We start from the raw sequence: 15,353 nt of genomic DNA on the forward strand, positions 1-15,353 counted from the left end.
AATTGGTGAAACCCCTGGGGGTTTGAAATGTACACTATACCCCTAGATGAATTCCCTGAAGGGTGTAGTTTGCAAAATGGGGTCACTTGTGGGGGAGGTTCCTAACTTTTAGCATCTTATGGTGCCTAGAAACCTACATGGTGCCTAAAAAATAATCTCATAAAAAGGAGGCTCCAAAATCAAGTAGGTGCTCCTTCTATTATGAAGCCTGTGGTTTGGTCACCGTGCACACTAGGGCCACATATAGGACATTTATGAAAACCAAAGAATTGGGGGAATCAATTTTTAGTCACATTTCTCTAGTAAAATCTACTGTGTTCCTTAGAAAAATGTATTAAAATTGAAAATCTGCAAAAAAAATGAAATTTTGAAATTTCACCTACACTTTGTTTTAATTCCTGTGAAACACCTAAAGGGTTAACAAACTTCCAAAATGCTGTTTTGAATACTGTGAGGGGTGCAGTTTTTGAAATGGCATCATTTATGGGGGTGTCTCACATACAAGTCCCTCAAAGTCACATCAGAACTGAACTGGTCCCTAAAAAAATCAGTGTTTGAAATTTTCTTGAAAATTTGAGAATTTGCTATTCATATTTTACGCCTCCTAGTGTCCAAAAAAATGAAAAGGAAGTTGAAATAATGATGGCAACATAAAGTATACATATGGTCTATGTTAGTTATTAACTATTTTGAGTGGTAAGATTATTTGTCTCACAAGCAGAAAATTTAACATTTTGCAAATTGCTAAATTTTCCATTTTTTTCCGACATTTTGGTATTTTTCACAAAAAAACACAGACTGTATCGACCCAAATTTACCACTAATTTGAAGTACAATGTGTCACGAAAAAACAATCTCAAAATCACTGGGATAAGTAAAAGCAAAAAAAAGTTATCCCCACTTAAGTGATACATGTCAGATTTGAAAAAAAGGGCTCTGTCAGGAACGCAAAAACTGGCTCTGTCAGGAAGGGGTTAAAAAAAATAATAATTATATATATATATATATAGATAAACTCAACAGAGAAACCGCCTAGAATGTAACTAGAAACATGATGTACAGTATTTTATAACATTGGAAGAATACTGTTTATGGAGGAGGTTGAAATATAATTAAATGCAATGCTGAATAGCACCTAGAATTGAGTGCCTGCGGCCATTGAATTGGCTGTGCTGTGAACCTGCGCATAGACAATTTGTGCTTCACCCTGTGTGACCACAAGCCATACTAAACTAGTGCCCTGATACTAGTTGCAGGATTACCCCATCAAAAAGCAACTCAATCAAATGAGTAATGCCCCTCAGGTGCGGAGAGAGAGTGTTGTTCTGGACCAGAAAACACTAAGCCTATTTTTCCCCAGCACACCAAGGGGCATTAGCAATAATATTTGAAAAACCACATGTTGTAGATAATTCAGAGATCCCCCCCTCCCGTCTTTGAATTTTGGACTGTGCTGGAGTCCAACCTCTGTAACTGCCACTGGCAGGGAAGTCCAGGAAAAGAGCATTTTGTACCTAATGAAATGGGTCATGTTGGAGGGTATGCATACATGGTGCGATTAACTCAGTGCTTTTAGTAATAGATTGCATAGCATCTAGTACAAAAAGCATACAATATGCTACAGCCCCCTGCTTTTTGTTCTAGATACAATGCAATCTCATCCCACTAGAGCCCGCATCTCGTTGCACTGCCATGTCTTACCATGTACAGCGATGTGGAATATGTGTGCGCTTTATAAGAAACTGTAAATAAATAAGTGGATTCTAACAGGAAAAATCCTCTAAACTGTGTCAAGGCTATGCTCAGCATATGAGGTCTTTGAAGCTGCAGGAAGTTCCCGTGTAAGTTTTGACTAGTGGAAAGTTTGAGATGCAGACATGGCAATGTTGCTACACGGTTATATGATATGGCTGCTTAGCAGGTGTATTCTTTGCTTATCAATGTGCCTGTTAGGGAAGTTACATTTTCTTGTGTCTTCCTCCCAATCTTCCCCCAGAAAGAAACACACAGACCAGGTAGACTTACAGCATCTCTTTACTTACTATTCTTGGAAAAACTATAATGAAAGCGTATTTGCCAGGTGAGAATTGACAATTGAGCGTACTGGGAAGATTCCTGATGGGCTGATGTCCCTCTGAGGCCTGTTCTGTTTCCAGATGTGTGGTTCCACACTGCAATTATTACACTGCATTGTCCCCCATACATTCTGTTAATCCATCTTTGCAGTACAGAGACTCTGCCAATGATGTTGCCATGGCTACATAGCATGTTAAACCCTGGTGCTGCCCATGTAGGGGCACCTCTAAAAAAAATAATAAGAAATTCGGACCACTTTTAGGTCTCCATCTGCCCCTGGTAATTGCAATAGTGTAGAAAATAACTATACTCTACTTTCCCTGGGTATGCTTACAATATCCCCATTAACCAAAATAATAAGCATCAAGTTCTCTTGGGGGGGGGGGGGGGGGACACTGGCATTGTCTAATGTGTAAGAAGTGGGAAGTTCACTTTTTGGTACTTGTGTAGTTTCACGGCGGTAGGCTACGCTACGTTTTCAGTGTAGGCTAAGCTACTTTGTCAGCGTAGCCCAACAGCTGCCTAGTGTAGTGACTCCGCGGCAGCCCTACGTAATCAGCGTACTGTCCCCGTCAGGCAGCTAGTCACCGTACTGTCCCTGGGACCTGCAGCTCTGTCCCTGGCAAGACTAGTGAGTGCCGGTAACAACCAGATCCCCTGTGCTGGCGTAGAGGGGATCATGCGGGTGCCGGCGGAGAGGCGCTCCATCTGTCTGAGACACAGGAGCGTCTTAGACGCTTGTGTGTCTCAGTAATTATCGTGGCAGGGTACGGCAACCCTGCCTGTGTCTGCTTGAGAGACTGACAGGGTTAGGGGTTTGGTAGCGTGTGCTTGTCATGCACAAAGGGGGGGGGGGTGCGGTGTGCAAGTGGGTCTTGTGCACAATAAAGGACGCATTTGCCAGTGCTCCATGTTACGCAGTACGCGTCCTCCCGACCTGTTCATACCCCCACTATCCACGTTGGCGTGGAGTTGATTTGATAAAGTGTGGCGAGCCCGAAGTACATGCGGATTACTTGACGTGCGCTTGCCATGCTTCGGGCTCGGTGGATCACTGCGCCTGCCACACTTTTTTTATAAAATCAACTCCACGTCGACGTGGATGGTGGGGAAATGAACAGGTCGAGAGGACACGTACCGCGGGGCTCGCTACGCTCGCCACTCTTCTGGCTGGCATGGATAGTGGGGGTGTTTCAGGAACATATACACACCTGTCATGTCGGGCAGGTTAAAATGGTTAATAATTCCCACACAATGTAATAAGCGCCCCCCCCTCCCCCCCACACCCACAGTTCGTGGATAGATGGATGGATGTTGTTACAAAATGATGGTCCCTGTCGTTATTAAATAGTTTTCTGGAGATGATGAAACATGTACAGAATAGGAGGAAAAATAGTTGTGTGCCTTTAACAGATGATCATTGCACCAGTCCTCTCTGATGAAGATTGATGTCAGGTCCTGTGAGTTATGTCATTTTGAAATTTTTCCGACAGAAATGTGTCTGCCAGTGATGCAATGATGTGAGGCTGTTGTCAGCGAGGCTGTGGTCTAAAATGTCTAGTTTGGGGCTCTGGGTGTAGACTACGACTTTGCTAAAAACAGTGAGTTCCAAATCGCTTCATGACCAATATTCACAGGTACAGTTCTTTAAAATCTTTATTTTACGATATGTTAGACTGCAGTTTATTTGATGTTTATTCAACTTAATAGTACAGTATGTAGGTGAGGGGGTATGCAGTCCTAAGAGCTACAATGTGTCGGTCAACATGAGTTTCTAAATTTTATTTTTTGAGAAGACTTTTGTCGACAGGCTGTATTTTATACCCTACCATCCACTACGGCGCGGTGGGAGAATTTTATAGCGTGCCGTGCGCAGTGAGGCACCGTGCCTGAAGCATAGCGAGTGTAGCGGTACACTTAGACACTTATGCATACTGACCTATGTCGAAATAGACACCAAAAAACATGAAAACTGCATGTCAACATTTTCATGTCGACGTGACCATGTCAACATAGTGACTGTTGACCTTTTGACCCTGTCGACCAATAGTGGTCAACCTTTTGACTGTAAACCAATACATTGTAGTGTAATATATACTGTAATCAGTTGAGGGCTGCACATTAAGTTGGCTACTGTCCTGCAGAATCTGGTGCTCCTAAATGGCAGCGTCCAGGTAGGATGGACATTTTTCATGGTTTAAAAAAACATTTCCAGTGTTAACAATCCAGGATTGTTGATTACAACTTTGAAGTTAAACAACTTCTGAATATTCATGCTGATTTTAGCCAGGCTACAGAATTTTAAAATAGTAATATATTTATTTTTCTGAAGTTGCTTTTATATGTCCAGTCATCTCCTTGCATTAACTGTTTTAATAACCTAGAGCTTCCTGTTGGCACACAGCTTCAGCTGTTTGGCTGCCTGTTGAGCTGAGTGCAGAGTGAGGTCTAGGACAGGCTTAATGTGCAGAAATAAAAAAAACAGGAAGAGCTAAATGATTGGGAAAACCTCAACACAGCCTTGGAGACTGTTACAACAATGGGAGTCTGAGGGTATCTTTGCACAGTATCACCATGGTTGTTTTTCTTTGTTTCCATGGCACCACACAATTGCTTTTTAAATGGACTGTGTTGATTAAGAAATCAGATGTACTTTCATAATGGATAAAACAGAAGAAAGGCATTTAATAGACTTTGTAATGGTGACCGGTTGCGAGCTCATTAAGCAGCTTGGCACGGGTGCATTGTTATTGGCATGTGTCTAATGCGTGCTACACAAATACATAATGTTATCGCAGGCTTATAGAACATGGCCAGCACACAATCACTTGGATCTCAAAACCATTTTTTTTCTTTAGTAAAGCTAGTCACCTTTATCTGTTTAGAAGGCTCATGGATTTTAATATGGGGAATAAGATGTGTATTCATCATCCGATTCCATCTGCCAAATTCATTGGGGAGTCAATATCTGAGAGGTTAGCATGACTGTGCTCTTGGATAATGATGCAGCAAGGATGGCTTAAGCCCATTAAGTCTGTTCTCTGACTAGAGGATGCTTCAACAACATCCTTTCGGTCCGCTGAATGAGCAGAAATTGCTGATCACTCCAGCGACTGATGCAGTTCACTAAGTCTGACGGTACAGAATAAAACTTTGTTACTGTTGAAGCCAGCAGTAATGACCCAGCCGGCATCCCTCTCACAGATGACAATACTCAAATGAAGCCTTTTATAAATGCATGATAAATGCTGAGCAATATTGTCCAGCATTATGCTTGCGTTAGAGAAACCTCACATGGGCCCTTATTCTGGTTGGTGCGGCCAGAGCCGCACACGGTGCTCTGGCCGCACAAACCAATCCCCGCCCACGAGACGGATCGCCACGGCCGTCCGTACACGGACGGCTGGCGATCCGCATAAAAATGGTGGGGCGTCCGCCTCCACCATGGTGGGAGCTGCCCCCTGCATTCGATGGTCGTCGACCATCGAAGGCAGGGCCGCACGCCACAGCAGCTCCCGCAAGCTGAGACCACAAGGACAATCGTCCGTGTGTTAGCTTGTATGGGGGCTGAGAGCTGACATCCGGCGACGTCAGCTTTCCGCCCCCATCAGTGGCGTCATACCCTCATTAGCATGCATACACCCCGCGTTTGCATGGGAACGCCCATGAAACGCGGGGCGTATACATAGGGAAATGAGGGTATGAAGCCCCTCACGCCCCTATACGCCCCCTTTGCGGCGGACGAAATACGTCTGCGGCGAATGGGGCTGCACATGCGCAGATTGACCTCTGCGCATGTGCAGACTAAAAACATCGGCGGTACGGCCGCACGCGGGCCGTACCGCACGATGCAGAATAAGGGCCATTGTGAAAGCACATATATACAGTACTTGCAATGTGTAATGGCTTAAGTTCTTTATACATTGTATTCATTGCCATTCCTGCAAGATATGTAGAGTACAGAATGTAGAAGCTGTTTATAATGTGTAAAATGTTGAAGGGTTCTAAATACGGGATCGGTATAAAATCCCGATGCCGAAATCCCGACAAGAGGGGGGGATGTGGATCGCCCCCTCTTGTGGGGTCGCTATGCTTTGCACACTAATTTGTTCTCCCTCTATGGGTGTCGTGGACACCCATAGAGGGACAAAGTGTCGGTATTTCGGCGGTCGGGATTCCGACCGCCGGGATACTAATTGCATCCCCTCAATAGAGTACATGTAGTATATGCTAAAAGGCAATCCATTTCCTGAACATAATGTGGTTACAGTGTGTACTGTAGCAGATCTTCAGGTTTTGAGAATCCTTTTTGTTTTTTGGTCTTTCTGTTAAAAAAAATAAAAAGAAAAGAGAAGAAAAATGCATTTTTATTGTATTGAGGAAAACGTTTGCTTTTAAAATAGTGTTTTACATTTTAGGGAAATACAACAGTATATTGTAGCATATACAATGCACATGCTCTAATACCAGATGTGTAGGAGAGCAGCTGGGCCCACAGCAACACCCCTTTCACACCACAGCTATAGCCCAGTAATTTGCCGATTTTTAAAGTGTTTCAAAACGGTTATAGCTGCAGTGTGAAAGCGCCATAGTGAAATTACCGGTTCAAGAAAACGGTAATTTGAAACTGTAAAAAAGAAGGATACTACGCCTGGTACCTGGCCAGCACGGGTTTACAACATGCAATGTGAAAGAGGTTTAACTTGCTCTGACCCATTTTCAGAAACATTTCAAATACTGTGTCTAAGCAGGTTGTGTGATGTGAAAGCAGCATTTGTGTCCTGCAGAGAGCATCCGACAATTGCCTCCCTGACGGCAACAAAAGTGTCAATTGCAGTTTGCCAGGAAAGCAGCATTTAGGATGGAAATCTGTTGTTTTCTGTGCGTGTCCAAAAAAATACAGGCGTGCCGAGCGGTGTTCGAGAAGGGTCTGTGACCTCAGCAATGACCACTTTCACTTTGTCTCAGTCACAGATTAGTGGATGCCTCAGACTTGCGTTTACAGACCAATCCTTTTGATGATCCCTGAATTTCATATGGGTTGTAGAGTGGATGGCAGTTAGCGATCCATTTCCAATTCTTTTGCATTTTTGCAAAGGTGGGTAATCTTTCTGTCTCTGTGGTGGCTTACTTCTGGCAGCCCATTGCCAATTCTCACATTAGCTGTCAAGTTGGTTCACATGTGTTCTACATCCATTGTACCACGTTTACTCACAGCGGCCCTCTAGACTACTTCATAAAACACACAACACTGCTAGTGTGGCGTTCGGCATTGTAGATGAGTGTAATTGCTTACATTCATCCAACAGATGTCTAGTTGCTTTACCCATTTAACAAATACCGGTATTTGTTAAACGTGTAAAAAGCAGTGTTTTACCTGTTTTAAGAGCCGTCTTTTTTTGCCAGTGGGAAAGGCTCTTAAACGGTATTTAGTAATAATAATAAAGGTTAAGAACATGATTGGCTTCCTGCATGTGATGACTGTACAGTGGGGCAAGAAAAGTCCATTTATATGACAGCCCATGTTTACAATGGCTTTAAACGGGTTGCTTTGTGGTTTAAACGGGTACAATGTGAATGTGACAAAAAGGTATTTAAACGGATATTTAAAGTTTAAATGGGTAAGAGCCGTAAAGACCCTTTCCCACTGCAGTTCTTAAAGACCCGTTTACAAATACCGGGTCGTTACCCATTTAGGCAGTGTGAAAGCAGCATTAAATGCAGTAATGTACAGTATGCTTTACAGATGAGCATTGGGATACTGTATCGGTGAATACAGTATGCCGAGCATAGCTCTGTATGGGCAGGCTAATACAGTACATCTCTATACTGTATTGCTGGGTCTGTATTTGCGACTACATAGCATGTTAACACAACTGTGGTTGGCATAGACCAGTGGTCGCCAACCCGTCGCTCGCGAGCTACCAGTAGCTCGCGGCAGCGATCGGGGTAGCTCGACCACTCTGTCACCGCCCGCCCCTCCATTATCCGCCGCCGTCCGCCCCTGCTTCCCTTTTTCCCTGAGGGGAGGAGAGAGCATTGCGCTTCTCTCCTACCCTTCCCTGTGCGTCCCAGGTCCCTGTGACTGCGGCGTCCACCAACCAGAGCTCGCGGGCCGGCAGCCAATCAGCAGCCGCCCGCGAGCTTTGATTGGCAGACGGCGCAGTCACAAGGAAGTGAGGGGAAGGAGAGATGCGTGCTGCACTGTGCTCTCCTCCCCTGAAAGGGAAGCAGCACGCCGACACAGGAGGACACTGCCGGACACAGACAGTGCCAGCAGCACCACAGGGGGCACCGGATGGCCGAATAGTTCTCTCCCCGGCGACAGCAGCAACAATGGTAAGTGTGCTGCTGGGGAACACCTGACACTGTGGGGCATACTTATTGGCACTGTGGGGGCATACTTATTGGCACTGTGGGGGCATATTTATTGGCACTGCGGGGGCATACTTATTGGCACTGTGGGGGCATACTTATTGGCACTGTGGGGGCATACTTATTGGCACTGTGGGGGCATACTTGTTGGCACTGTGGGGGCATACTTGTTGGCACTGTGGGGGCATACTTGTTGGCACTGTGGGGGCATACTTGTTGGCACTGTGGGGGCATACTTGTTGGCACTGTGGGGGCATACTTGCTGGCACTGTGGGGGCATAATTGCTGGCACTGTGGGGGCATTGTTGGGGCATACTTGCTGGCACCGTGGGGGCATTGTTGGCACCATGGGGTCATACCTGGCAATGTGAGGGTATTCCTGTTTCTGGCACTGTGGGGGCATACCTGGCACCGTGGGAGCATATGTATATCTGGCACTGCACTATTGGGGGCATATGTGTATCACACCCCCATTTCCCATGTGGCTACAGCTCTTAGAGAGCTGACTATGCCCCCATAGCGGAAAAAATGGGGGATGTAGCCTCGCAGGAGTTCCACGGTAGTAGCTGAACCTTCTAATTTTTGGCGCGTGCCTTCGACACGCGCAGATGACTCTTCTCCTCTGCCTCCAGTGTTGGGAGGTATGTTTTGGGGCATTGCAGTGTGTGGCATAATGTGTCGGGGGCATTACAGTTTGTGGCATTATGTGTAAAGGGCATTTTTTGGGATATTATGCAGATTTAAAATTTTTTTTTTACTTTAGTAGCTCTTCGGGCGGTTTTATTTTGTCGCGAGTAGCTCCCGACCCAAAAAAGGTTGGAGACCACTGGCATAGACTATCTGTAATGAAGGAGCCCATCCTTAACATAGCTGTGTACATAAGGATGGGCTCCCCTTAGTGTTCCTGGAGCTGAATGTGCGATTACGTAGCATATTTTTAAAATACGGCGTGGTACTAACTTACATACAGCAGCATTTACCTAAAATACAGTATTTATTCAATAATATTGCGAACATTGTGACCCAACCCCCAAGCGTAGCCTTGAGCGCCAGTGCCGGTTACCGGCATCTAAAGTAGTAATTAATAAAGACTTCAGGGTTCCTGCATCAGGTGTGAATGAGCAGACAGGCCAGTGGTACAGTAGCTATAATGACCTAGCGGTTAAGGCCACAACTTTCTATGCACTGTTTCTATTTCCTTGGTTCGGATCTCACTCGGGATCAACTCATGTTTTGGAATTCCACTGTTTGATTATTTTCGGTCTGCCACCATTTTATATATACTGTACTGTACATTACAATATGGTACGTAACTGCACATACTGTATAGCCCCAGGGACTCGGTGGGGAATTGTATGCCGAGCATAGCTCTGTAAGGGTGGGCTGAACCCCACATACTTTTCCCCACTGAGTCCACTGGGGCTATATTTTTAAGGCACCACATTGCTACTTAAGTGGTGGTTTACTAGCAGTCATAGGAAGTGTAAACATACGGAGTCATTGAATACAGGTCTAATTTGAAAGTGAACCGTGTATGACCAGATTGTTAGACAGTGTTCTAATTTATTCCAGAGGCTCTACAAAACTTCCTGTTGTGTTACCATCATGGAAAAACAGCATCATTTGTGTTTTGTAACTTTGCCTCTTAAATGTTTTAACTCCTTTCATGTAGAGACAATAAAAGTTGCTGCACATTTTCTTGGTGTTGTGTGTGTGTGTGGTTCCTTGTTGCTGTTAAAATAGAATTGTTGACATTGAATAAGTACGTTATGAGTTAATATGTAAAACCACATTTATTCAGGAATTGGAGCTCCTTTATTTATATGTGCTTTAATACTGTATTATATTGTGAAACAGCAAACTTTGTACAAATAATATATATTGAAATAATTATATTTGCTCAATGGCAGCAGATTAAAGGATGGCCATTCCTGGATTGACACTGATTAATCCTTCATTCTGAGGGTGTTTGTTTACAGAATCTAAAGTCCTGTACATACTATATGAAATGCGACGCAGCCGCTATCACTAATGAATTTGGTGGTGCTGCGGAATGAACAATTTGCGCTAAAAATACTAAAGGACATTGGTCTGTGTAGTCACCATGACCCCACCAAACAGGAAGTTGCTGACTATATATTGTCAGATTTGGCTGCATGCCCAGATGACGGGGGATCGTTAATGACCTGGAGAAGTGGGCATTGTCAACAACATAGTGGGTACACACTGCACAATATGCATGATAATATCCTTAATGATATTATTGTGCATCTCATTTACGAAAATTGCTTAGTGTTTCAGCTTTACAAGTTCTGATCTTGTACACACTACGCCTATATTTGCAAGATATATTGTTCCATATAATGTCAAATGATGTACCGGTGCAGTGTGTATGCAGTGGAGTGTGTATGATCTTCTGATTGGCTGTGCTACACGGGAAACCAGAAGATGATGTGCAATGCCATGCTGCATCATACACTGGGTGCCGGATGACTGCCCAACAGTCAGGTTTCCGACAGTCAGTACTTTGACATTGGAATCCTGACTGATTTAAACGCCCTACAGTCGGGATCTCTTGTGGGGGCTTCATTACACTCACCCCTCTGTCGGAGTACCAGCGGTCGGGATACGGATGTCGGTAAAAGACCATCATAAACCCTACTGTCGGCTCGCTGTACCACACCTGATAGTGTGATGCATTCTCATATGCACTACACGATCCTATTTCACGTCTCATTGGCCAGGAAAACAATGATCTGATGTATACCTGGTATTTGTTCTTTCTATTTATTGTTTACAGAAGTAAAATAAATAATAAAAAAAAATGCAAATACATTGACCACATACCAGATTACAATGGTAATATACTGTAGTATACCCTGAGAGCAATGTTCCCTCTAATTTTACAAAGGCTGTGTGCGGCAAATAATATTGGCTGTGCAACTTTGGAAGGAAATTTTATATTTTTGTGTGTCACATATATAGAACTGGAAAACTATGTTCAGCATTTGTGTTAACCATCGCGGGGGGTCCGTCACCCATGATTCCCCCCCTAAGCAGGGAGCCGGCTCAGGGCCCAGGAGACCTCCTTTTGTGGAAATCAAAGCGCTTCTGTCAGCCTCTGCTGCGCTGTCAGTGTAAAGTTTTGCACTGTAACCTGCAACTTACCTAAGAGAATATTAATAAAAAAACAAACCCCTAGCTACTCTAAAACACAGCTTCAGCCTGCAGCCAGTCAGCATAGCACCCACTCCAGTGGGCACCTAAAACAAACGGAGGAATGCTGGGATGCAGATGGAAGGAGCCTGCCTCAAAGAAGTTAGCATAAATGCCTTGCTCCTGCGGACCCTCCTACATCCCATGGTTAGCTGCGTCACCAGGATGGATATCCGAGAAAATGGTTTATGGCTAATGTGCAAAACCAGTGCTGGTGGCTGCCAATCATAAAATTTGTACAAACAAGCAAATCCTGCCCTTTACCACATAACTGAACCTAAGAGTTGCATATAAACCCAACCTACTTTAATGTTCTATTTATTCTGGCTTTTTTTTTTTTGTCCTAGGGGTGTCGTGAAAAAATTCTGATACTCTAGGTCAGTGGTAGCCAACTCCAGTCCTCGAGAGCTACCAACAGTTCACATTTTCCAGACCACCCAGCTGCTGCACAGGTGCACTTATTACTCACTAACACCTTTTTAAAAGATCCACAGGTGCAGCTAATTACTTCACTTGTGATTCTGTGAGGAGATCTGGAAAACCTTAACTGTTGGTAGCTCTGGAGGACTGGAGTTGACTACCCCAGCCCTAGGTTGCCGTGATTCAAAAAATATTGGGAACCTCTGGTGTATGAGTTAATAGCTTAGTAGTGACAGCTGTTTCTGTGTGAAGTAGTGCCAGTCTCAGCCTGGCTTTAATGTAAGACTTCAGCGGTTCCCGCCCGGGCTCCATGTTTGTTCCACCGTTTCAGTCTATCTTCGAACAGCATTGACTTCCAGCCTAGTAATCTAATTGGCTTTTTCCCCCCAAAGTCTTCACCAGTAAGTAGCATAATTTATGTATTCAGCAATACTCATATCCGCTTTGATCAATATAGCATAGTGGTCCCTGTTCCTGTGCCCACAAACTCTAATCGTAAAAAGGCACCCCCATTAACGTCTCAACTAAAAACAAACGTATGACTGTAACAATTCTATATATATATATATATATATATATATATATATATATATATATATATATATATATATATATATATATATATGTGAAATGTAGCCGGTTGCTTAAACTATGCCCTCTATAGGTGATGAAAAAATCAGTGTGTATTTGAATGAAGAAAAATTATTTAAGATATCTGTTTTGAGAATTGCTTAACCGCTATACAAATAGGTAATTTTGTCCACGTAAAACTAAATATTTTTTTTCTTGAAAGGTTTGAATTTTTTAGGACATTCATATGTCTCTTTATTATATAATATATATTAATATTTAAAACCTATTTCTCTTGCCAGATATATCCCGAATCATTCAGCTGGATCTAGATCTGAAGTTCAAGACTAACATCCGAAGACTGTTTGAGGAGTTTGATAACTTTTTACAGAGTTCTGTTATTGGAATAGTACATGAAATGCAACCTGTTTACAGGTAATGATCAATCAAAATTTGTGTGTTGTGGTTTACATTATATTGAAACTGTAAACCAAATCCTGATTTAACCAAATACACAGAAATGTATAAGATGTGATACTAAGGATACATGTCCTGTTGTTAATCTGGTATATTTTGTAGCTAATTTACAAAGCCTTATTGAAATGCAAAGCAACTTCAACAATAAAGCGTTATACCGCTTTCAGACCGCAAATGCAAGGTCATACCGGGACTTTGAAACGGTTCAGTCCCTGTGCGACCCTGCATTTTGGACTGTTCTGGCCTCCTCAGCAAACCAGCAATATTGCCGTTAGCTGAAGTAATGCGGGGGGAGGGGCAGAGTTGCAGAGCGTCATTGGGGGGCGGGGAGGAGGCAGTGCTTAGAGCTGGCACTGCTCAAATCTCTGCCAACTCAATTGGTGTGAGCGGAAAACAGGTAAATCGACTCAATTAACCCGTTCCCACCGCAAAGCAACGAACCAGTAAGAACCCTTCTTTTTTTACTTGTTCGTATTGCCGTGTTGCTACCAGTTTGCAGGACCCGGTAACCCCTTTCACATCGCATCAATTACCGGGTCCAACCGACATGAACCCGGAAATTAGGTGTGATGTGAAAGGGGTGGGATTGCTTTGCGCTGTCTTTTTCAGGGATAACTTTGGCCCTTATTCTGATCGGTGCGGCCGGATCCGATTATGCGGCCAGGACCGTGCGTGCAAAACCCCGCCTTCCATACGGATCCGTACGCGGTAAGAAGCTGGCCGAACGGACCGCACGTGTATTTTTTCATGGAATACGCCTCCTCCATCTCAGGGAACCTCCCCCATCATTCGATGGTCGCAGACCATCGAATGCAGGACCGAGTGCTCCACCAGCTCCCGCAACCTCAGACCACACGGACATTTTTCCGTGCAAAAGCAGGGATCTGGGCGGGCAGCTGACATCCGGCGATGTCATATGTCCGCCCCCTACACGTGCGTCACGGCCGCATTACCATACAAACGCCCAGCGTTTGCATGGGAACGCCCATGAAACGCTGGGCGTATGCATATGGTAATGAGCCCAAATAGCCCTTCACGCCCCTCTCCACCCCCTGTTCGGAGTGTTCACATTTCATGCGGATTTTGGCCGTACACCCCGCTCGCACATGCGCAGAGACTCCTCTGCACATGCGCAGACACAAAACATCGGCGGCACGAACGCACGCGGATATTACCGCACCGATTAGAATAAGGGCCTTTGTGACACCAAACGACATAACAGACTCGAGAGGCCTTCAGTCCACACAAAAATGAAACCTACATAGTTGGTGAGGTTGAAAAAAGACATAAGTGCATTGAGTTCAACCTATTTATAAAATTATACTATAGTATCCTTTCTCAGCATTCACTGAGCCCTTGGCTGATATTTTCCCTATTGGACCCCCCACTATGCGTTCTAATTAATGGTTGTATCCCCGGATGTCATTCTCCGCTAAAAATTGGTTCAACACTTTCCTAAATATATTAAGTGAATCAACCATCATAGCCTTTTCTGGCTGATCATGCTAGTTCTTAACTGCCCTAACTGTGAAGAACCCTTTCCTTCACTGCGTGTGAAATCTAATTTCCTCCAGCCTTAGGGTATGCCTTGTGTCCTGTGCATAGACGTCATGTTAAATAGAGCACCTGAAGTGTTCTCTGTATTGGCCTTGATGTATTTAAGATGAAAAAAAGGCGCTTAAGAGGGGACATGATATCTATAAACATTCCTAACCTGGCTAACCGTTCCTCTTAGTGCAATTCCTCTAAACCCTTAATCAATTTGGTTGCCCTTCTCTGGACTCTCTAGTTCCATAATATCTTTTTAAGGTGTGATGCCAAGAACTGGACACTCAATGCTAAGTGGGTCCTCATTAATGCTTTTTGCAGGGGTAATATCACTGTGTCATCCCTATCCTCTTTACCTCCTGTTATGTAGGCAATGCTGCTACTTAATATTTGAGTACTTCAGCTTTTTGTCTATTTGTACCCCTAAGCCTTTCTCTCCTAGTGATTTATATAAATGTACCCCATTTTAGTTTATATGTATAGCAGTGGTTTCTGTTCCCTTACATTTGTCCACATTTGAATTCCATTTGAATTTAAGTTTCCATTTATCAGCCCAAGTCTCCAGTTTAAGTCCCTCTGTAAAGTGGTGACATTCTAGTCGGATTGTATAACCTTACACATTGCTTGCTAAGCCATCCCCAAGATCATTAATCATTATGTTTGAGAGAATT

At 43.9% G+C, this 15,353-nt stretch overlaps 1 protein-coding gene across 1 annotated transcript in view; it reads left to right on the plus strand.

The window, feature by feature from the left end:
• Positions 1–15,353, plus strand: part of XXYLT1 (xyloside xylosyltransferase 1) — a 242,156-nt gene that overhangs the window by 80,824 nt on the left and 145,979 nt on the right. Inside the window, exon 3 of the mRNA XM_083177567.1 lies at positions 12,960–13,092. Coding sequence (XP_083033693.1) covers positions 12,960–13,092 — 133 coding nt within the window. The remainder of the gene's footprint in view (positions 1–12,959; positions 13,093–15,353) is intronic.

Source organism: Crinia signifera, chromosome 3, assembly GCF_055691185.1.
Source record: "Crinia signifera chromosome 3, ASM5569118v1, whole genome shotgun sequence".
NCBI lineage: Eukaryota > Metazoa > Chordata > Amphibia > Anura > Myobatrachidae > Crinia > Crinia signifera.